This window comes from Diplotaxodon limnothrissa, linkage group LG10, assembly GCF_057381915.1.
Source record: "Diplotaxodon limnothrissa isolate DT_005_m linkage group LG10, D_limnothrissa_male_GT1.1, whole genome shotgun sequence".
Taxonomy (NCBI): domain Eukaryota; kingdom Metazoa; phylum Chordata; class Actinopteri; order Cichliformes; family Cichlidae; genus Diplotaxodon; species Diplotaxodon limnothrissa.
Window position 1 is genome coordinate 20,011,292 of NC_140605.1, and position 22,106 is coordinate 20,033,397.

General features: G+C 42.0%; 1 protein-coding gene and 2 pseudogenes across 1 annotated transcript; all 3 read left to right on the forward strand.

Annotated features, from left to right (window-relative positions):
• The first annotated feature begins 907 nt into the window (after positions 1-907).
• On the forward strand, positions 908-1,879 carry LOC146624324 (olfactory receptor 1500-like). Its single transcript, XM_085363435.1, has one exon. The coding sequence runs from the start codon at positions 908-910 to the stop codon at positions 1,877-1,879; it is 972 nt and encodes a 323-aa protein (XP_085219561.1).
• A 13,897-nt stretch (positions 1,880-15,776) lies between these two features.
• On the forward strand, positions 15,777-16,758 carry LOC146624325 (olfactory receptor 1-like; annotated as a pseudogene).
• A 694-nt stretch (positions 16,759-17,452) lies between these two features.
• Positions 17,453-18,557, forward strand: LOC146624326 (olfactory receptor 52B2-like; annotated as a pseudogene).
• Positions 18,558-22,106: the final 3,549 nt, after the last annotated feature.

The following is a 22,106-nucleotide window of genomic DNA, read 5'->3' on the forward strand; positions in this document are numbered from 1 at the left end:
TCTGGTGAGGGCAACTGTAGAATGGTCCGAAAGAAACACCTCTTTCTGAATGTCAGCAAGACAAAATAGATGGTGAGTTGGCCCATCACAACATCATGGGTGAAGACCAATTACACCTGCTTTAACACAACATTACCTACGAGCTTATTGACACAGGTAACAGTGCCCAACAGCAAGCTTGGCAGGACAGCAAAGCCGGTATTTGGTAAGCTTAGATTAATAAAAGAGATGGTGGTTGACTTCTGGAGGAAAAAAAACTGTGAGTTGGCCCATCACAACATCTGCTCCACTCCAAACTTCCAAGGCAGTGCACAACATCTATCTATCTTTTCATTCCATTCCAGCCATCCATCCTCTTCTGTTTCATGAAAAAATACATTACCTTTGATGAGTCTTAACACATGTTAGCGTTTACCATTATTGACTGACTTCTATTAACTAAATTTGCTACTTACGAGCTTATTGACACAAAATAACAGTGCCCAACAGCAAGCTTGGCAGGACAGCAAAGCCGGTATTTGATAATCTTAGATTAATATCAGGAGTAGAAAAAGGGCACACATTTTCACAAAGTACCCTTTCCAGCTTTTTAATTAATCCAAAACAACATGATTTTGAGTTGTATTGTCAGTCTGAGGTTGACCAGCATTCGGAAGAAAATTCGGGATAGTAAGATGGCAGTCAGAAAATATTAACCATTATGTAATATTCCTATTAGTTAAATTGTCTGCACAAAGCTGTAACCATATGGTTTGATGTCATAGGGGAATGCAAAGTGACTATAAGGGACAGAACACAAACGTGCTCTGCTTCCATTTGGAGCCAGTCTTAACTAAAGAAGGTTTGCTGAAACATAAAATAAAGGACATTAACTTTAACCTTCAACATTAAAAAAAAAATTATTCAAATGGAATTTTTTAATTCAGCTGTTGGGAAAAACATCACATTTGTGAAACCTGCATATTTCATAATAAGTGCATTTAATGGCATAGCTAATATTAGGTATTACTTTGTCTTTCTGTGCTTTATCTACATTTTTTCAGTGGTGGGAAACACACTACTGATGATTGGCATAATTTTGGATCATACATTGAGAGGTCCAAAACATATTGGAGTTGTGAACTTTGCATTTACAGACCTGTTAAGTAGCTCTGCTTTGATGCCAAAGCTTGTTGACATTTTTCTGTTTAACCATCACCATATCTCCTACAATGACTGCTTGGCATTCATGTTTTTCTGCTTGACCTTTTTTGCAGCTCAGGCTTTTAATCTGGTTGTGTTGTCCTTTGACAGAGTCATGGCTATCATGTACCCGCTGCACTACCAAATGAGAATCAGCCACAAGCTCATTTTATCTTTGATCGCTTTTTTCTGGCTTCTTGCAATTACTATCATACTCACTGCAGTTGGTCTTCTCACAAGACTTTCTTTCTGTGACTCTGTGGTTATTCAGAGCTATTTCTGTGATCATGGACCTGTGTATCGGCTTGGCTGCAATGATCTTACTCCAAATCGTGTAATTGCTCATTTGGCACCAGTTCTTGTTCTTTGGGTTCCACTGGCATTTATCGTGGGAAGTTACTGCTGTATTGGTTATTCTTTGTCAAAAACTGCTACATGTAGGGAAAGACTAAAGGCTTTAAAAACCTGCACAAGTCACCTTTCATTAGTGGCAATTTATTTCCTCCCTGCACTATTTATCTTTACCTTTGGGAGTACAATACTTCCAAATGCAAGGACTATAAGTCTGTCTTTGGCCACTGTCATGCCTTTGACTTTAAATCCAATAATCTATGGTCTTCAGACACAGGAAATCAAAGAATCGTTGAAGAAGTTATTAAAAGTTAAAATGCAATTTAAAATTTCTGCAAACAAATAAAAAGCATTCAGATTTGAACCTTAGCAGTACCCAATCATCCTTTGCGGAGGGGTTTAAAAAGCTGAAAACATAGAAAATTTCATATAAAATAATCCAAAATATGGCAAACAAAACAATGTTTCATGTCTCATAATAACAATATAACATTTTATAATTGTTATTGAAAATTGAGACTATTTTAAATGTAAAAGAGTCTGTGAAAGAGTCTAATGTAATAGTGTATTTGATGCTGGTCAATGAACATTACAAAGTGTAAATATGCATTTGACTTTAAACCTCAAGGCAGTTAATAAAAGCCCTACTGTGACTTTCAAGATATCTAGACTTGTTAGTGGAAGTTTCTGTTTTGTGTATGGTCTTGGTCTCTAAGTTTTGTGTAGTTATTTAATTGTCACTTTTTATGGTGGAAACTTATGTCCAGAGTATGATTTAGCTGTGACACCTTAGCATTAAATGCACTTTAAACCAGTTTAAGGTAAATCATTTTAAAAGTAAAATAAAAACTGTAAATCTAATTTCGGCCTTTCTCATTGGAAAACACAACTGTATGATATATTACAGTTATTTTATTGCAAAAATCTCCTTTCTTGGTACTTTAGTGTAGTACTACTGGTACCTGTGCTCACCAGAACATTCCAGTTCAACACATAAGAAATTATACTTGACTGGCATTTACAATCATCCACTGCTTATGGTTAATTAAAAAGGTAATAGCAGATGAAGTCTACTCCAAACAAAGACACACTCTTAACTTTAAAAAGCTTGTGACATTTACACATTCTATGTGAAAACAGATTTAGGAGGTCAAATTAGCTTTTCAGTGTGTGTAGGGATAGGAATTGCTACGAATGTAGTGATTTCAATCCCATGTTCAAAGTCAATTATCAATTTAATTTCTTATAGATTCTCTTCATGGGGTTTCAACACAATCTCCAAGTAGGATATCACCGACATTACAGTCATGCAAATTGCTTGACATTCATGTTTTTCTGCTCTACTTTAATTTCAATCCAGGCGCCATCTCGTAAAGGTCACAGTATGACACACTGGAGCCACTGTTTACCAATAATAGACAAAATAAAACCTTCCCATTGCCCAAACATAGATATCATGCATTCCTCCAATGGGTTGTGTATTCTTCATTGTTCATGTATTGTTTTGGATAATGTTCTGAGGCCTTCCAGGCTCTGGTTACAGAACTGTCTGGAGCAGTGTTCTTGGGGATGAAAGTGCAACACATATCTCTAAACATTGCACATACACCCCCTTAGGACCTTAGGACATTGTAATGTATATAATTAATGCGATCTATGCGATTAATGTGACTCCCCTAGGGACCCCTATGGTGTCCATATATGTTAGAAACCCCACAAATAAGTCAAACAAGTAAGTGGACCTTTAGAACAGCACCTGGCATCTACGCTGGGCTGTGAGCTGCCCTGCCCTGTTTCCTGAGACCCTTACCCCCTTTTCACCCAGCATAATAGTACAAAGCCGCTCTTGCCCATGGGCCAATTTATGTCATGTTTTCCCTGGAGGCATTCCCTTGGGCTGGATACACCACCGTACACCAGTCCACTGGGATCTCTCCTGCATCATACATCTGACTTCCCTAGTTGCTCACTGTAAAATCAAAACAGGTATAGTTAGCTTTTCTTGGGGTAAAATGTCCTAGATTAGTTTTATTGTCAATTGGTGGAAACAGGCTGGAGAGAGTTTAGCAGTTTCCTATATAAACAGCACTTCTTGTTATTTTAAGCATACAACCAAATCCCCACGTGTCATTTGAATAGAAAGGGCCAGGTTCAGTGAAGAGGTGTGGGCAAGTGTAGGGATGAGTACCGGTATCCGGGTTCTGACATAAACGGTAGTAACCAGACCGAAAAGCAGCGCACATTTCGGTGCTTTATTTCGGTGCTTTTTTTCCTAAGCTGTGATACACTTTAGATTCTAGCCAATCATTTTACGTTTCCGAGGATAGTAGGCCGGTCTAGGTACGTACGTTCTTTTATGCAGAGCTACAGATTAAAATGCCCAAGGCGAAGCGGTCAAAAGTCTGGCTGTACTTCACAGCAAAAGATGCAAACTCAGCGGCCTGCAACAAGTGCTTTAAGGTGATATTGTCAAAGGAGGTAACACCTCAAATCCGATGAAACACCTGGTGACGCATAGCGTTTTTTTTAAAAGCCAAGAAATGCGCCGTATTTGATAGCTTGCTGCAAGACCTCACACCGTGAACATCTACTGCGGGTGGGTTGCCAGTTATCGGACCCAGAGCAACATCCCCCAAAAACCCGAAGAATAGAGTCCTGGCCCCTAGCCCTGCCAGTGTAGCAGAAATGATGACGGATGATAATGGCAGCAACAGCCGTTCTTCTCTGCGTGAGTAGCTTAATGTTGTTCGTGTGTAATTTACGTTGAGTAGGCTAACCACGTTATTACATTAATGCATGTAAGGTGAACTAGCAAACATCATCATAGCTACATGCGGCTGTCTTCTTGTTTGATGGCAGATACTCCCTTCACCCTGGCCAAAAAGGCTAAAATGACCAAAGAAAAAGTGGAAAACAGTTAAACATGAGAGGTTTTTGGACAAAGTTTGTGTTTTTTCCATTGATTAAGCACTGCTTCCAGCCAAGAGTGACACCATATATGCCCCATAGCTGCAGAAAAGGCTAACATTGTTATCTTTTTACAAAAAAACAGCTGAACATGAGAGGTTTTTGGACCAATTTTGTGTTCTCCATTCTTTAAGCACTGGTTTGAGCACCGTTTAAGCACCGGCACTGTTTCAAAAGTACCGGTTTGGCACCGGTATCGGATAAAACCTAAACGATACCCATCCCTAGGCAAGTGGCTACGCCCGCCGCACAGTCTGACACCTTTTGTTCCTTTATATTTTGAATTAGCCAATCTAACCCCAGGTTGCTATTTCTATACCCATTACATGTCAGTTTTCTTAGTTGCCGCGCTTTTTTCCCTCTCTGGACAGTCTGTCCCCCTTTAACGAGTGGACCAGATGTGGGATGACCACTGTGTTCGGGCAATTAACATAACATAAAAATCACACAGACTATTAGTAAAGCTAATACTCTCAGACCTCCCATTACTTTCCAGCTTCTACTTTTTTTCTACTACCCTGAGGTCTTTTCCACAGACCGGGGGATTATTCTGCCCCCTTTTGTTGAGGTCTGGGTGTTTCTCTTACTCAACTGACTCAGCGTGCTGGTCCTTCTTGGTCTGGTCCTTCTGGATTTCCGCCAACCCCCTCGTGGTTATTGCTGCACCCCAAATGACACGACCCTTGACCTCAATCACTGATTGTGCCGTCTGCTATGCCTGGAATGATTTGTGATTCTCGCTGGTTCTCTAGGAAAAAATCCGGAGTTGTGGGAACTCATGGTTCATTATAATCTTACGTTTTATCTGTACCTGAATTGGTAATCACACAAATCACCATAAAATCATAGAAAAATGATCATAGAAACCATTGTTTGCAGCATTCTGGACTAACTGCAGCCTTGCCAGGCAGGTCTGGCTAACTCCAGCATATAAGGAGTTACAATAGTCCAGCTGGGATATAATAAAAGCATGAATCACCCGTTGAATGTTTTTAAAAGATAAAAATGATCTCACCTTAGATAAAAGCCCCAGTTTGAAGAAAGACTGCTGTACGACTGAGCTCATCTGTTTTTCAAAGATGAAATTGCTGTCAAATATTAACCCCTAAATTTTTGGCATGCGATTTGACAAAAGACTCAAGACTGTGCAGGTTAAAATTAGAGGTGCTGGGATTGCCACTTGGTCCAAAAATTATCACTTCGGTTTTGTTCTCATTGAAGTTAAGGAAGTTAGAGGCCATCCAAGATTTAACTTCACCGATACACTGCCTCCAGTTCTGCCTCTAGTGAGGCAGAACTATTTCCCTTCAGTTGAAGATAGATCTGAGTATCATCAGCATATGAATGAAAACAAATGTTATATTTTGTAAAAATTAGACCTAGAGCTATTAAATTAGACCTATAAATGGAGAATCCAGAAGCAGAAGCACAGCTGAGTCACCTGAGTCAGTGGCTAATAAAAGATCATTAAGAACTCTTAAACGTGCAGTTTCTATACTATGAAGAGTTTTAAAACCAGACTGAAACCTCTCAAGAACATTGCGTCCATTTACAAAAGATTGCAGCTGATCATAGATCAGCGATCATAGATCGAAGACGTTTTATCTTATTGATAAAAAACTGCAGGAACCTTTCACAGGTGTCTGAGGAACCTGTTGTCGTAAGCCCGACAACAGGTGTCAGGGTGAAGTATTTTTCAAAATCGTGTCCAGGTAGCCTTCATTCTCACCAATAAACCACTGCGTTTCCCACGGCGCCCTCTAGGTTGAGGTAGCACCGGAACACAGCGGAGGCAAGCTGGAACTCCTGACAGGAGCGGTGGGGAGAAGGTTCCCTGATATCCACGATTGCAATAAAGAGTTTTTTAACTGAGAGGATCTTATAGCCAGCACCATTTGGCAATCATATACAAGCAGAGAGTTAGCATGTTTTAAAACAAAGTAAAAATAAAACACTAGTACAAACAGAGTCCGACGGCAGGCCGTAAACACTGGCGCCATCTTGACCAATGATGGGTCTAAGTGCACTGTTACATATAAAATATTAGACCTATTTCAGAACCCGTCCAAAATGAACTGTTTTCTCTTAAAAAGGGAAAACAAACCAGAAAAGCTCTTGCTCCCAATAAAACAATATGATGTAGGCATTAGAACTTCCGGTAACACGAGATTCAGTGCTGTCGTCACTGCTTCTAGCTTTAATTAAATGCTGATGCTTATCTGGTCTGAACTCAGACTTAAGTGTCACCCCCTCTGTTCATTTTCCCTACATCATATTTGCCGGTTGCCCACAAGTGCTCCACAATTCTGGAGAGTCTGGGATCAACTGGCATAGTTCCACCTGCTAAATACACAGAGAATTTTGTTAGCAACTGCAAAATTCACACAACACTAATGTTCTCCATTAACCACTTCCTAAACACTTCATGCCAATGTTTCATCACTAGATTGTAAATTTCTTCTCCAGGTCTGCACTGCTGCACTCATTTTAGTCACAGACCCAATCACTTTACTCAATTATATTGTAACATGCTGTCATGTATTTTACAAAGCAAGTTTATTTTCATATAGTCAGAGGTGTATATCAACCTCACCCATGCATCAGAAACAGGAAACTCGGTTTTTTTAGTCTCTACTCTAACAGACTCTGCTACATCCTGTTAACTTGTGAGATCAAACCATCTATTCCTAATCTAACAATGATCACCTAATTTTCATATCAGTTCATAACCCACATAACCCACTGTCCTGTCAACCCAAGTTGACAGGACAACAGAAATGCATATTTGAAATATTACCACAAAAAAGAATCTCCTTCATACAGTAAATCACTTGTATTGCTCAATCAGCAGAAGACATCTCACAATTTACTATTTTAAAACTACATTTATTGTCTCATCACTGGTTGGTCATACCAGTCTATTTTCCTTTTCACAGAAGTCAACCTGTTGTCCTGCAGCTTGGAGAGTTATTTCTCAGCGATGGATAACCTCAGCATTTGATAGCAAGTGTCTGTTAAATCTACACTATTTTGGCAATCAGAGGACCAATGAGCTGTTTCTTCTTATCTGTTCATTCTTTTCTTTTCGGTCTCTTCTTTTGCTGCTTAACTCCCAGCATGGCAAATGCAAAACAGATGGTCCTCTCAAGTCCATTCACACACAAGGATGTCACTGGTGAACTTCCCAGCTTGTGATTAAGAGCGCATGCTTCCATCCACGATAGTATTTGTACATGCTGCTGAACCTTTCAGAGTTTTAAGTCAGTGCTGCTGTCTGTTCACCAGCTGTTGATTCTTGAAGTCGACGCTGTTGGTCTGGAGCTGCCTTTTATCTTCAGGAAGAGATTGACCATCCTTAAAGCTTCTTTCCAGGATAAGATGTACATCGAGATGAAGCTGTGAAATTTCAGCCAAAACCTGGCCTGGGTATCATGCCAATTATGTTAATCTATCATTTTGACCCGGCCGCTGTGCTCGTGAAGGAAGTTGATCCAGGTCCGTGGGCACCTGTACTAACAAACTAAGACATTTATTTAATATCCTTCTCATCACTACTTATTGACACTTTCATTCTGTGATTCTTCTATCCACATTTTAAAATGTCTCTTTCTCGTCATTCGTTGCACTCACATCAGCCAATTTCCTTCAGACTGCATGCAGACACTTTCACTTCCTGTCACATACACACACACTCTCCACGTTACTGCATTTCCTCAGTTTCTACACCCTTTTTTCTTCGCAGTAGCCCAATTGACACAATTCTTTAGCAGAATTTAACACAATCCTTTAGCACAATTAGCACACTTCTTTAGCCAAGCAGCAATATACAAGCATTATCTCAAAATTACTTGTTGTCGACCATGTTTTCCTGCTCAACTCCAATTCTCTGTCCTAGGCAAAGTAGTGGACTCTAACCACTACCATTAAATATTTTCATCGCAGCGAAACAGTCTGTCAGAATGTTCGCCACCTCACATAGAAGCCACGTATTTACAATTTTAACAACAAGAATCACACAATTCCTATACACTCGTTGAATTCAACTATATTTCCGGCCGTGCGCCCAGCGCTTCTTTTTAAGATTATAAGCACCCAAGCTCAGTTCTGCTGTCCAAAAAAGGCAAAAAGGGGGTGGACTCTAACCACTCCCAGTGGTCTCTTAACCACTAGCGTTTAACGGGGTCCCAAGTCCCTGAGGTACGCCAACCTGGATCTCCGGTCCAACCGGTCACGCTAGGCGTCCGTAGTCAGGTGGGGATACCAATCCCTGAACTTTGCATTTATAGGGAGCCCGGCTTCCAAAATACTTTAAATTCTGTGTTTTTTAAAAGCGTCCAACGCTTCTCGGAACATTTATACGTCAACCTGTAGATCTTTGCAAAAGTCTCTTGCTCTAGTGTCCATACTCGACTTGCCCTGAAACACTTAGACATCAACCTGTAGTTCTTAAGAAACGTCTCTTGGTCTAATGTTTCAGCATTACTGAGCCAATTTAACAGTGAAGATCGTTAACTCAGCGAACAGATAATTTAGAATTCATCCAACTTTGGTTTAACAGATGGTGCTTACCTTTAAATTCTATTGGACCGGTCCTCTGTTCGCCTCATTTCATGATCCACCTTACTATTGCAGAATCAAAACATTGGAGATGTTAGATTTATGTTGGCACAAGCATATGTGAGTATATGTTTCTAAGCTTAAATGTACGGTGGCTGGGAAGTGCAAATCACATTTACAACATCAACAACAAAATAACATTTCCGAAAACACTTTTACATTAAAAAAACAAAAACAAATAAAAAAATTGACAACAAAATAACATTTAAGAAAACACTTTAACAAGTCCGCAACAAATTAACAAGTGGCTCTTGACGGAAAGGGATTGTCTGAAATACCGGAAGTGACTCAACGATAGGGCTTTGGAGTTGACGTAACGCTGCAATGTATTGTGGGAGACCATTGTCAATCAATCTAGTGCCGTGTCTCCTGTACAGCAACGGTCCCCAACAGGACCGGTACCGGTCCGTGAGTCGTTTGGTACCAGGCCGCGAGAGTTGAGGCTCGGGTGTGAAGTGTATGGTTTTCAGGGTTTTTAATCATTAAGTCGGTTTCCCTGGGTCTTTTCCCGTTTTGTAGTTGTGTGTCTTATTTTGAAAGCATTATTTACGCGTTACCATAGCGACCAGAGAGCATTAAGGGGCAGAGAGGAGGATGTTATTCTCAATGTTGTTGGCGCATTTCAGGAGTATACTGCTAATAAAGTTACACAATTACACAGCTGAATTCGCGTTTATTATTATATTTACAAAATACCACAGTTTTTGTCTTTGTCTGTATCATTTTATTTTGTTGTATTTATCCGCAACACCTTAAAGGCCGGTCCGTGAAAATATTGTCTGACATTAAACTGGACCGTGGTGCACAAAAGGTTGGGGACCGCTGCTGTGCAGTATATAGTGCGTTTAGCTTGTCAAATTTACATAAATCTTTGATCGCCAGTTGTGTGACTCTGAAGTGATGTACTGTATGTTTGTAAGTTTTCTCCTCAACAAACACAACAATGCCAACGAAACGTTTTGCACGGTTTCATTCCATGTCCCAATTGGTAGTTTTGGTAGTCAGGGATCAGTCCCCCAGGGTCTCTTTTTCGGGCTAAGGCCTGGCCACCAGATACTCCCTCTCGGGCACCCTCCCCAGGCCTGGCTCCAGGGCAGGGCCCTGGTAACCCTATCCCGTGCAGGGTGAACTGTTCCCAAGGGGTTCTTCTCATAGGGGTCATCTGAATCACCCTTTGTCTGGTCCCTCACCCAGGACCAGTTTGCTATGGGAGAGCCTACCAGGGGGCAGAAGCCCCCGGACAACATAGCCCCTGGGATTCCTGGGACACACAAACCCTTCCACTTCACAGGAAAGGTAGCCATATGGTAGAGATTCGCAGAGGGGAGTAGCGAGTTCCAATGCATTTATTTTATTAAGGATGCAAAAGCATACACAGTGAACATCTATGCAATTTCTTGTTTAGGGTATTCCTGTGAGTTTTATTCATACACGTTTTCCAGCTTTATCCTTGGAACAGATGAGACTGGCAAAGGAAGAACGTCAGACAGAGTAGTCAGACCCTGTTCATCGAGTGCTGGTTCAGAAAGGCTAGCAGCCGGCTCTCTGTCCTCAGTTAGAACAGATCCAAGAACATGTCTGTGAAGGTTCTCAGTCATCCAGGTCATTGTAGTCAAAGGAGCTGTACAGTGCAGCGAGGAATGCCCAGACCTCTACATTGGAGAGACCAAACAGCCACTTCACAAGCGCATGGCACAACACAGAAGAGCCACCTCCACAGGACAAGACTCAGCAGTCCATCTGCAGCTTAAGGATAAAGGACACTCTTTCGAGGATGCCAATGTTCACATTTTGGACAGAGAGAACAGATGGTTTGAAAGAGGAGTGAAAGAAGCCATCTATGTCCACTGTGAGCGACCATCTTTGAACAGAGGCGGGGGTTTACGACACCAACTCTCTGCCATCTATAATCCAGTTTTGAGATCCCTTCCCAGACGCCTTGACGCCCACTCACATCCTGGGCCATCTGACCTCAGGAATTCGCATGATAAGGTGGGGCCAGGTTTCACAATGAACATACCCGAAACTCTGGCTGATTGGGACCCACACCCAGTTTCACACCTTGGCTCAGGCGATTAGAGGATCATCAGGGGGTCCTTTTGTCCCTCTGTGGGGGGTTACTCCCACTAGGTTTATATCTGGGACTCTCCACCATTTGACCTTAGAACTGAAGAAGCTTCTCGGATGAGAGGTGAAACGTCTTCAAGCAACTTAAAGAAGTCCAGACGCTTTTCTTTGCAAGATCCAAGAACAGTCTCACTCAAGTTCACTTCCTCCAGCTTATGAGCTTGCAACCTGGTAAGAACACTGACAGAAAACACATCAGGGTGGGATTTCAACAGCTCATCTTCTCCTAGGATACAGCTGGGCTTATCCACCACTTCAGGAACAGGGAGTACCTTGACCCCAGCAATATCATTTCCCATTATAAACTCAACACCCTGAATAGGAAATAAGTTTCTCACTGCAACCTTGAAAAAACCAGAGGCTAACCTCAACTGTTTATGTTTAAGAGCCAAACACTCAGAAACTATATGCCCCACTTTGTGACAGTAAAAACATTGTCTATCAGACTTGGAACCCGAGGAACCCCTAGGTTGTTGAGGGTGCGGCTTTGTGTCCTCTTTCATTTGTTCATGATAGGGTGATTCAGATTTACAAACACGCTTTTGTGCGTCAAAGCAAATTCTTCTGCCAGGACAGCTGCCTCTTGCAAAGTGGCAACTTTTTGTTCATTCAGGTACAGCACCGTATGCTCAGGAACACAGTTTTTGAATTCCTCCAACAATAACAGTTCACGCAGTGCGTTAAACTCTGAAACTTTGCTTGCTTGACACCACCTATCAAATAGTATCCCCCTTTCCTTTGCAAACTCAAGAAATGTTTGAGCAGTGAATTTCCTCAGGGTCCTGAAACGCTGCCTGTAAGCTTCAGGGACCAACTCATAGGCTGAGTATAGCACTTTTGACATTGTCATACACAAGACTGTCCTCAATAGTGAGAGCTGCGCATACTTCCTGTGCTTTACCAATTAATTTGCACTGAAGCAAAAGGGACCAAACCTCCTTGGGCCAATGTAAAGCAATGCGCTCAAACACATTAAAATAGGCCTCCACCTCAGTCTCCCTGAATGGTGGAACCAGGGCAATGTTTTTGCCTACATCAAATGTTGGAGGTGCAGGAGCAGGGGGAGAATTATCTGAGGGATTACTAACGTTATCTTCATACTTCACTGAAGGTGGAGCAGAAGGCTCAGGAGACAATTTGTTAGCTTGCAACTCCAGCTGGCGCAACCTAATAGATGTCTCAGCTTCTAGCTGCCGACACTTTAGCTTGAATTCAAGCTCATCCTTACGTTCCCTTTCTTTGGTTCAAGTTCAAGACGAGCCAAACGTACCTTTAAGCGTGCACCAACACTGGGATTACTGGATTCAACAGAGAAGGGCTCAAACCGTGGAAGAGAGGCTGGGGGTTTTCCCCCACCTGGTTTGACCACAGTAGGTGTCACTGTCCCATCCCCAGTACAAACCTCAGGCTGATCAGAGGTTTCAAAGACCGACGCTGCATCCTAGTGTCCGCGTCTAAAGGGAACACACCTTTCCCAACCAACCCACTGACCACAAGAGACTTTAACTCGTTCTTCTTCATGGTCTTAGCCACAGTGTGTGTGTGTGTATATATATATATATATATATATATATATATCTCCACTCAGTCTCCAGTGTCAGCTGCTCACTCGCTCTCCACTCAATCTCCAGCGCCTCCGGTGTCGCTTTCAGCTCAGTCTCCAGCGCCTCCAGTGTCACTTTCAGCTCAGTCTCCAGTGCCACCTGTAGTTCAGTCTCCTGTGTCACCTGTAGTTCAGTCTCCTGTGTCACCTGTAGCTCAGTCTCCTGTGTCACCGCTACCCGTAGCTCAGGCTCCGGTATTACCAGTTTCACTCATTCACTCTATGCAGGGAGAAAGTCTTGTTTCTACTCAGGGTGCTTTTCATGGTTTAGCCGCCATTGGCACAGTTTGCCACTCCAGGGCTTCCCCAGAGGCTAGGTCTCAGTCCCCAGCTGATTCTGGACCCCTGAAGTTTAGTGAGAACTGCACCATGTCAGCGTTGCCTGGGCAGAGCCAGTGCTCAGTGCAGTGCCAGTTGCCTTTATGTCAGCTAGTGGACTCCATGCCTGCTGGGTTTGTGATGGCTTCTGCTGGAGGGTCCGAGGGACCACTCCGGCCTTTGTCTCGTGTCTCCGCTGGAGGGTCCGAGGAACCGCTCCGGCCTTTGTCTCCTGTCTCCGCTGGAGGGTCCAAGGGACCGCTCCAGCCTTTGTCTCGTGTCTCTGCTGGAGGGTCCGAGGGACCGCTCCGGCCTTCGTCTTCTGTCATCGCAGGAGGATCCAAGGGATCCGCCCAGCCTGCAGCGCCACCGTCTCCGGCTTCCACGCCGCCGCCGGCAGCGCCACCGGCAGCGCCACCGGCAGCGCCACTGTCTTCCACGCCGCCGCCGGCAGCGCCACCGTCTCCGGCTTCCACGCCGACGCCTGCAGCGCCATTCTCAGCTGGTCTAGCCTCAGTGCTTTCAGCCTCTCCTGCAGCAGCGGCTTCGTCCATGCCTTCGCCTGGCCCAGCTTCAGTTTCGACTTCGCCTGGTCCAGCTTCAGCGTCGCCTGGCCCTGCCTCCGTGTCTTCGCCTTCAGCGTCGCCTGGTCCTGCCTCCGTGTCTTTGCCTTCAGCATCGTCTGGTCCTGCCTCGTCTGGGTCTGTGGTTAATCGGCCACCTTCCAGGCTACTGGTCGTGGGCGGCCCCCAGACCCCCTTCGCCTGAGGCCAGCCTCCGGAACAGTGCTGTCGTCGCCGCCGCCGTTGCCTTCCTCGCGGCCAGTCTCCGGACCAGTGCCGTCGTCACTGCCATTGCCTTCCGCACGGCCGGCCCCCGGACCAGTGCCGTCGTCGCCGCCGTTGCCGTCCGCAAGGTCAGCCTCCTGAACGGTTCAGGCTCCTGTGTTGTCGGCTCCCGGGCCGGCCCCCTGAACTGTTCTGTTTTGGACTTTGTTTTCTTGAGCTCCGGTGTGTTTCTTTTTTTGTCTTCTTTTGGTTTTGGACTCGTGTTTTGTTTTATGGCCTTCTAGTGCTCTTGTTTTTCTTTAGCTCTGCCCAGTTTAGGTTCCAGTTTCATGTTCCCCCGCCATTGCTGTTTGTATCCACTCCTGTTAATAAATGCTCACCTGCACCAGAGCTGCTGCATTTTGGGTCCTTTCTACTAACTCCACACGTCTGCCACAACGGACGTGACAGAAAAGCTTTTTCTGTGATCATGGACCTGTGTTTTATCTGGCATGCAATGATACATCTTTAAACCGCATAATGGCATATGTTTCCTTAGTTAGTTTAATCTGTATTCCTCTAATATTAATAGCGTTTACTTATGTTTGCATTTCCATAGCACTGAGCAGAATTGCGTCGGGAGAGGAATGACTCAAAGCACTGGAGACACATAGGAAACACACTCGAAGTAAATCGGGAATATTGAGGAATAACAAGACAAGGGAAGTAAACTCTACACAAGACACACAAGACAAAAGACTTTCACAATAAAACAGGAAAGAAGAAGCAGAATATAAACAGAGACTGCAAAGGATAAAATAAATTATAAAGGAAACTATAGTATATTATTTATACACGAGAAGAGTCAAACAGCATAAGAGATTCTCAATAAACAAGGAATCACAAAACCCAAAAGAACTGTAAATACAAAACCCTGGGTCTAAAAACCCAGGGATCCTAACAAATAATTTTAATGAATTTGTTGGCACTAGTCTACTTTTACTGGGGCACATACGCTTATGTTGCTAAGGATGTTTCTAACAGTTAGATTCATAGCGACACATTTTACTTTGCGATTGATTACATTTTTTTTTTCAATGAAAACTGTGTCAAAGCTTTGATTGAAACTATAGAGCCAGGTATAAAATATGCATATTAATTAACTATATTTTTCAAAGAACAATGGTAATTGAATTTATTATGTAAAGAAAACAGACTACTAAATGAAAGATGTAGGTTTTAACCTGTTTAACTTGAACATCTTCAAGTATGCCTTACCTTGCCTTCCTTTGTCATGACTTAGATTCTAGTTTCTTGGTGCTATTCCTTGGATGCATGAAATATCAGTATAAATGCAAAAATTAAAGAGAGCGCATTAACATATTTAATGCAAAATAACATGAAAAATCTGTTAGTACAGTTGTTAAATTTACGATTTAATGTGATTTAAAGCTAAAACATCTGTATTTTAATTTATCATGCTGATCTAAAATAATCTTCCCAATGTTACCTCCTGAAAAGCTAAGTATTTTTATGTGATGTTAAATTTATATAATTTTATTATATTACACTGAAACCTGAGCTGCTGGAATTTTACCTTTTTTTTTTTTTTGCCACCCAGTGAGTAGAAAATAAGATGGCCATGTGACAAAGTTACTTGCTTCTGCTGCATCACAGTCTTAGAGGTAAAATACAAATACCAGGTTGGTCATGAGACGCCTCACTGTAGTGCACTGCTTATGTAGTTTGGGCAAAATTTTATTACAGCAACTTTGGATCAGATGCTTCACTTTGTGTTATATGCTTTTATCTGTGATTTTTATGACTAAGGAAACCTATTTGTAATGGACTCAGAAGAAAAAGCCACTACTAAGTCTAATTCCACATTTGTTCGCCCTGCAATATTTTATCTCAGTGGATTTTCCAACATCCCTCATGTTAAATATTTCTATGTTTTCCTGTGTTTTGTCTACATCATGACTGTTTTGGGGAATGGCTTTCTTCTCTCAGTTATTTGGCTGGTGAAGACTCTTCATACTCCTAAATACATGATTGTGTTCAACATGGCTTTGACAGATTTGTGTGGGAGCACAGCTCTCATCCCAAAACTATTAGACACATTTCTGTTTGACAGGAGATACATTGTTTATGAGGCCTGTTTAAGTTATATGTTCTTTGTTTTTTTTTTTTGGAGGTGTGCAGTCATGGACGCTTGTCACGATGGCATATGACAGACTTATAGCAATTTGTTTCCCTTTAAGGTATCATAGCATTGTGACTAAAACATCTATTACATCAATGTTGCTGTTTATATGGCTTGTTATGTTGAGTCTAACAACATTAGTTGTTGGGCTTATTAATCGTCTTTCCTTCTGTGACTCTGTTGTAGTGAAAAGCTTTTTCTGTGATCATGGACCAATATATCGTCTGGCATGTAATGATCCATCTTTAAATATCATTATGGCAAATGTTGTTGTAAGTATAGGAGTCTTTATTCCGCTAATATTCATATCCTGCACTTATGTTTGCATTTCCATAGCGCTGAGCAAAATTGCATCAGGAGAGGAACGACTTAAAGCACTGAAAACTTGTACTTCTCATCTGATCCTTGTTGCTATTTTGTTCCTACCATTTGTAGGTACAAACATTGCTGTATGGACCTCCTACATTCATCCTAATGCCAGAATTATAAACTCAACTTTGACACACACCCTACCAGCTTTGATCAATCCTATTGTATATGCTTTAAAGACAGAAGAAGTAATGAATGCAGTCAAGAAGCTTTGGAAAATAAATAATATTAGAAGTCCAGTCACAAAATGGTGAACCAAATGTTTCTATTATATTGACCTATTTGGGACTATTACAGTATACTTAAAAAAAAAGAAAAAACAAGTTCTAGCTATTTGTGCTATAATATTACATTTAGAAATAGTGTATTATGTTATGTTCTTCACTGTATATCATGTTTACATAAAATGTTTTGAATACTGTATATTGTATGGAAAATAATTTTAACACCCACAACCCTTGAAAAAAAGTTTTAAAAAAGCAATGAATGAATGAAAGTTGAATTTATGTACCTGATTTTTTTAAAGTTATATATTTAAATATAAAAACCAGGAGGACAGTTGGAACTGTGTATTCACCTTTATTTGATCAGGAAGTAAAAAAAAATTTCTTTAGCAATAATGTCCCTAAACATATGAATATGTGACTATGGGTTCTTCTATATGACATATGTAAAATCTGAAAGAAAGCCTACATATAAACACAATGAACAAAACTTATCATTCAGACCTCAGGCAATGAATTCCACTAAGAAAATATGAACCATTTCCTATTTGAAAAGAAGTAAGAGGAAGTGAGTGCTTATCATATTTCATCAAATGTATTTGTTCTTGTATATGCACATATATACACTATCTATATATCTATAGATAATTTATCTATTTATATTAACTCATTCACTGCCAGCCATTTTCAAACGTATGCTTTCAATTGACGTCTATAGACGTCAATGGCAGTGAATGAGTTAATATAAAGATGCCCATATATTGATGTATAATTATGTAATTATGCCAATCCAAAATATTCCTTTATCTATTCCTACTTCTTGGTTCATTTTGAATCGCAAATTAAGTTTAAAGCAGCCAGCCCTGTTACGTTTGTGGACAGTGTTAGAGCAGCATACACAGGGCTGTACTGCGCATGTGATGAAAAAAAAAACTGTCTGTGCGATAAATTATTTTGCATAAGTAGCACTTGTGGCCTCTCTTCCCTGTGCCATGGCTTCTAACCTCTCCTCTTTGAGGAGAAATTGAGAAATAAAGGGTAGAATGCTGCAACCCGGGCTGCTCATCACTGTCTTTGTTACCTGTTGACGGTGTTGGACTGAATGATGTGCTGGGGTCAACATTCTGATTTCTTAGCTAGCTTTGCATTAAGTTGCTGTCTGTGCAGATTCTTGAATAGAGTAGAAGTTGTTTTAGCATCATAATACAGTTGTTTTTGTCCCGGAAGTGGTCACCATTTTGATCATCACACTCTTGTGCTATCTTGATATAATAAAAGTCAATTTGTCTTTTAAGGTATCATAGTATTGTTACTGAAACATCAATTGCTGCTATTCTGCTGTTTGTATGGATTTTTTTGGTGAGTGCAATTGCAACCATGGTTGGGCTTCTTAATCGTCTTTCATTCTGTAGATCTTTAGTAATAAACAGCTTTTATTGTGATCATGGACCAATTTATCATCTAGCTTGTAATGATACATCTTTAAATTTCAAGTTAGCATTTTCCCTAGTCATTATAATTCTCATCATTCCCCTAGCATTCATAGTAGTCACATATATCTGTATTTCCATAGCACTGAGGAGGACTACTTCAAGAGAGGAACGAGTCAGAGCGTTAAAAACTTGTACTTCTCACCTGATCCTTGTGGTCATTTTCTTCTTGCCATCACTAACATAGTAGCAATGGCCTTCTACATTGATCCTAATGCTAGAATGATAAATTACACGTTGACACACACCATACCACCTTTGCTCAATCCTATTGTATATGCTTTAAAGACAGAAGCGGATATTCCCGGACTCTCTCATCATTGCTCTTGGGGACTTTAACAAAGCCAATCTGAGCCATGAGCTTCCCAAATACAAGCAGTATATTAAATGCCCAACCAGAGAGGTGAGGACATTAGACCACTGTTACAGCACGATCAGCGGGGCCTATCGTGCGGTGCCCCCCGCTTCACTCGGACTTTCTGACCACGTCATGAGCCACCTGATCCCCGCGTACAGACAGAGGCTGAAGCTCTCCAAACCTGTCGTGAGGACCAAAAAACTGTGGAGCAACGAGTCTGTGGAGGAGCTTCGCACGTGTTTGGAGTCTACAGACTGGGACACAATGAAGGCTGCTTCTAACAGCTTGGACGAGTTTACGGACACTGTCACCTCCTATATCCACTTCTGTGAGGACAGCATTGTGCCATCACGCACCAGGGTGAGTTATAACAATGACAAACCCTGGTTTACTCCTAAACTCAAAAAGCTGTGGCTGGAAAAGAGAAAGGCGTTCAGAAGCAGAGACAGGGACTGCTACAGAGAGGCCAAGTACAAGTTCACTAAAGAAGTGGACATTGCTAAACACCAGCACTCTGAGAAGATGCAGCAGTAGATCTCAGAGAATGACTCGGCCTCTGTGTGGAAAGGTTTTAGGAATATCACCAACTACAAGCCTAAAACCCCCCACTCCACTGATGACTCGCTCTTGGCCAACACCCTTAACGACTTTTACTGCCGTTTTGACGAGCCATCAGGCAGCCTTCACACCTCCAACGGCCCCAACAATAGAGACACTTTGGACACTCATTCCCCCACCTCTCCCCCCTCCATAGAGCCATCACCACCTTCAAACACTTCACCTACAACACCCCCCTCCTCACCCCGCACAAAAGAGGATTTCACACCACCTCCTCCCACCACAACTCTTCATATTCATGAAGCAGATGTGAGGAAGCAGTTTAAGAGTCTGAATGCTCAGAAAGCTCCCGGCCCAGACGGTGTGTCTCCTGCCACCCTCAGACACTGTGCAAACGAGCTGGCCCCAGTGTTTTCTGGCATTTTCAACTCCTCTCTGCAGGCATGTCATGTGCCTGCCTGCTTCAAGTCCTCTACCATAATCCCTGTCCCCAAGAAACCTAGGATCATTGGACTAAATGACTACAGACCCGTGGCTCTGACATCTGTGGTCATGAAGTCATTTGAGCGCCTGGTTCTCCCCTATCTCCAGACCCTCACGGCCCCCCTCCTGGACCCCCTGCAGTTTGCATACAGAGCCAACAGGTCTGTAGATGACGCAATCAACATGGCCCTACACTTCATCCTGCAGCATCTGGACTCCCCAGGAACCTACGCCAGGATCCTGTTTGTGGACTTCAGCTCTGCCTTCAACACCATCCTTCCAGACCATCTCCAAGGCAAGCTTTCCCAGATGAATGTGCCTGATCCCATCTGCCGGTGGATCACTGACTTCCTGACGGACAGGAAGCAGCATGTGAGGCTGGGAAAGAATGTCTCGGACTCCCAGACCATCAGCACCGGCTCCCCTCAGGGCTGTGTTCTTTCTCCTCTGCTCTTCTCCCTGTACACCAACTGCTGCACCTCCCACCAGTCTGTCAAGCTAATCAAGTTTGCAGATGACACCACCGTTATTGGACTCATCTCGGACGGTGACGAGTCTGCCTACAGGAGGGAGGTTGAACGTCTGGTGTCCTGGTGCAGCCACAACAACCTGGTGCTGAATGCCCAGAAGACAGTGGAGATTATTGTGGACTTCAGGAAGCACACAGCCCCACTCCCCCCCATCATCCTGACTGACACCCCCATCACCTCTGTGGACTCATTCCGCTTCCTGGGTACCACCATCACCCAGGACCTGAAGTGGGAGCCCACCATCACCTCCGTCATTAAGAAAGCCCAGCAGAGGATGTACTTCCTGAGGCAGCTGAAGAAATTCAACCTGCCAACACGGACGATGATGCAATTCTACACTGCAACCATTGAGTCCATCCTCACCTCCTCCATCACCGTGTGGTACGCTGGAGCAACTATCAGGGACAAACAGAGACTGCAGCGTGTTGTGCGCTCTGCTGAGAAGGTGATTGGCTGCAGACTCCCATCTCTGCAGGACCTGTACACCTCCAGGACACTGGGGTGTGCAGCTCGGATCTCAGCTGACCCTTCTCACCCTGGACACAGTCTGTTTGACCTGCTCCCCTCAGGCAGGAGGCTCCGGTCCATTCGCACCAGAACCTCTCGCCATAAGAACAGTTTCTTCCCCTCTGCTGTCGGACACATGAACAATAACTATAAGACTGTTCCCACCACTAACACATGACCCTACGCTGTGTTCACTGCATCATTCAATGTTTGGCACTGATCACCACCTGCACTCATGTATATATCCATCTACTTAGCACTTTTAATTCCTATTCTTATTTTTATTTTAATGTCTATTTTAGTGTAATTTATGAAAGTATGTTTGCACTGAAGCACCGCAGCAATTTCCTAATGTTGTAAACCTGCTCAACATTTGGCAATAAAACCCTTTCTGATTCTGATGAAGTGAAAAATGCAATAAAACAGCTTTGTAAAAGAAATAATGTTAACAATACAGTCACAAAATGGTGAATCATATGCCTCTACTTAGACTATTACAGTAGACTTTCTTTTAGCAAATAAACAACTATTGACCTGCTCACTTTAATGTGCTATAATATTTAGAAATAATAATAATGTGTTATGTGTTCATTACTGTATATCATGTTTACATAAAATGTTGAATATCATATAAAATAATAGTATATTTTAGATAAATTATTTTACAAGCTTAACACATATAATTTAAACAAAACAAAACAAATTACGTGTGTATGTACTTTATGTTTTCGTCATGCACACACATGCATTCCTCTCATCTTAGGCCCTCAAAAAGAAAATAAATGTGTGCAAACTGAGCTGCTTTTCACAAAATGTCTGAAAACTAATTTGTACAAAATTAAACTGAAAGTGTTTTTTTTATTACAATTAATCCCCAATCAGTTATAAAAAAAATTGTAGTGATGCTTTTACTACAGTACATTTATTATAGTCTAATTTAATGGTTACATGAGAAAATATTAATATATTTAATGAATAAAAACTTAGGTCCCGATTCTCTTTTTTAAAAGACATTCAGTTGTGAAAATCTTTTTAAACTTGTGCATGTCAGTATGTTTTGCTAACCAAGAAGTTGCATGGCTGGCACCATGTATTCACTTTCATTTCAGCAAGAAATAAAACCATGTAAAGAATTTCATTTGCAAGAATGTCCTTACACGTATGAGTCACCATACATCACCATGGGTTGTTGTTTAACAGGTTCTTTTAACAGGTGTAGTCCTATTGTGAAACTTTTTTAATACATGTTGTTTACATGAGAGAGTTCTTTCTTCTCTACATATAAATCATGTGTGAGTGTATCTTGATTCCTCTGCCTTTTCAGAAAAAGATATTATTGTTTTTTATTTCTTGATTACTTAAGTTTTGTCTTTTTGTTTCCACAGTGCAGTACCATCCAGCAGTACTGCATTTTCTCAAAGAAAGGATGTTTGGTGACTTCATTTTCTTGTG

Excerpts from the sequence above, each read along its gene's own strand:
- LOC146624324 (XM_085363435.1), top strand. The coding sequence starts at position 908 with ATGGAATTTTTTAATTCAGCTGTTGGGAAAAACATCACATTTGTGAAA.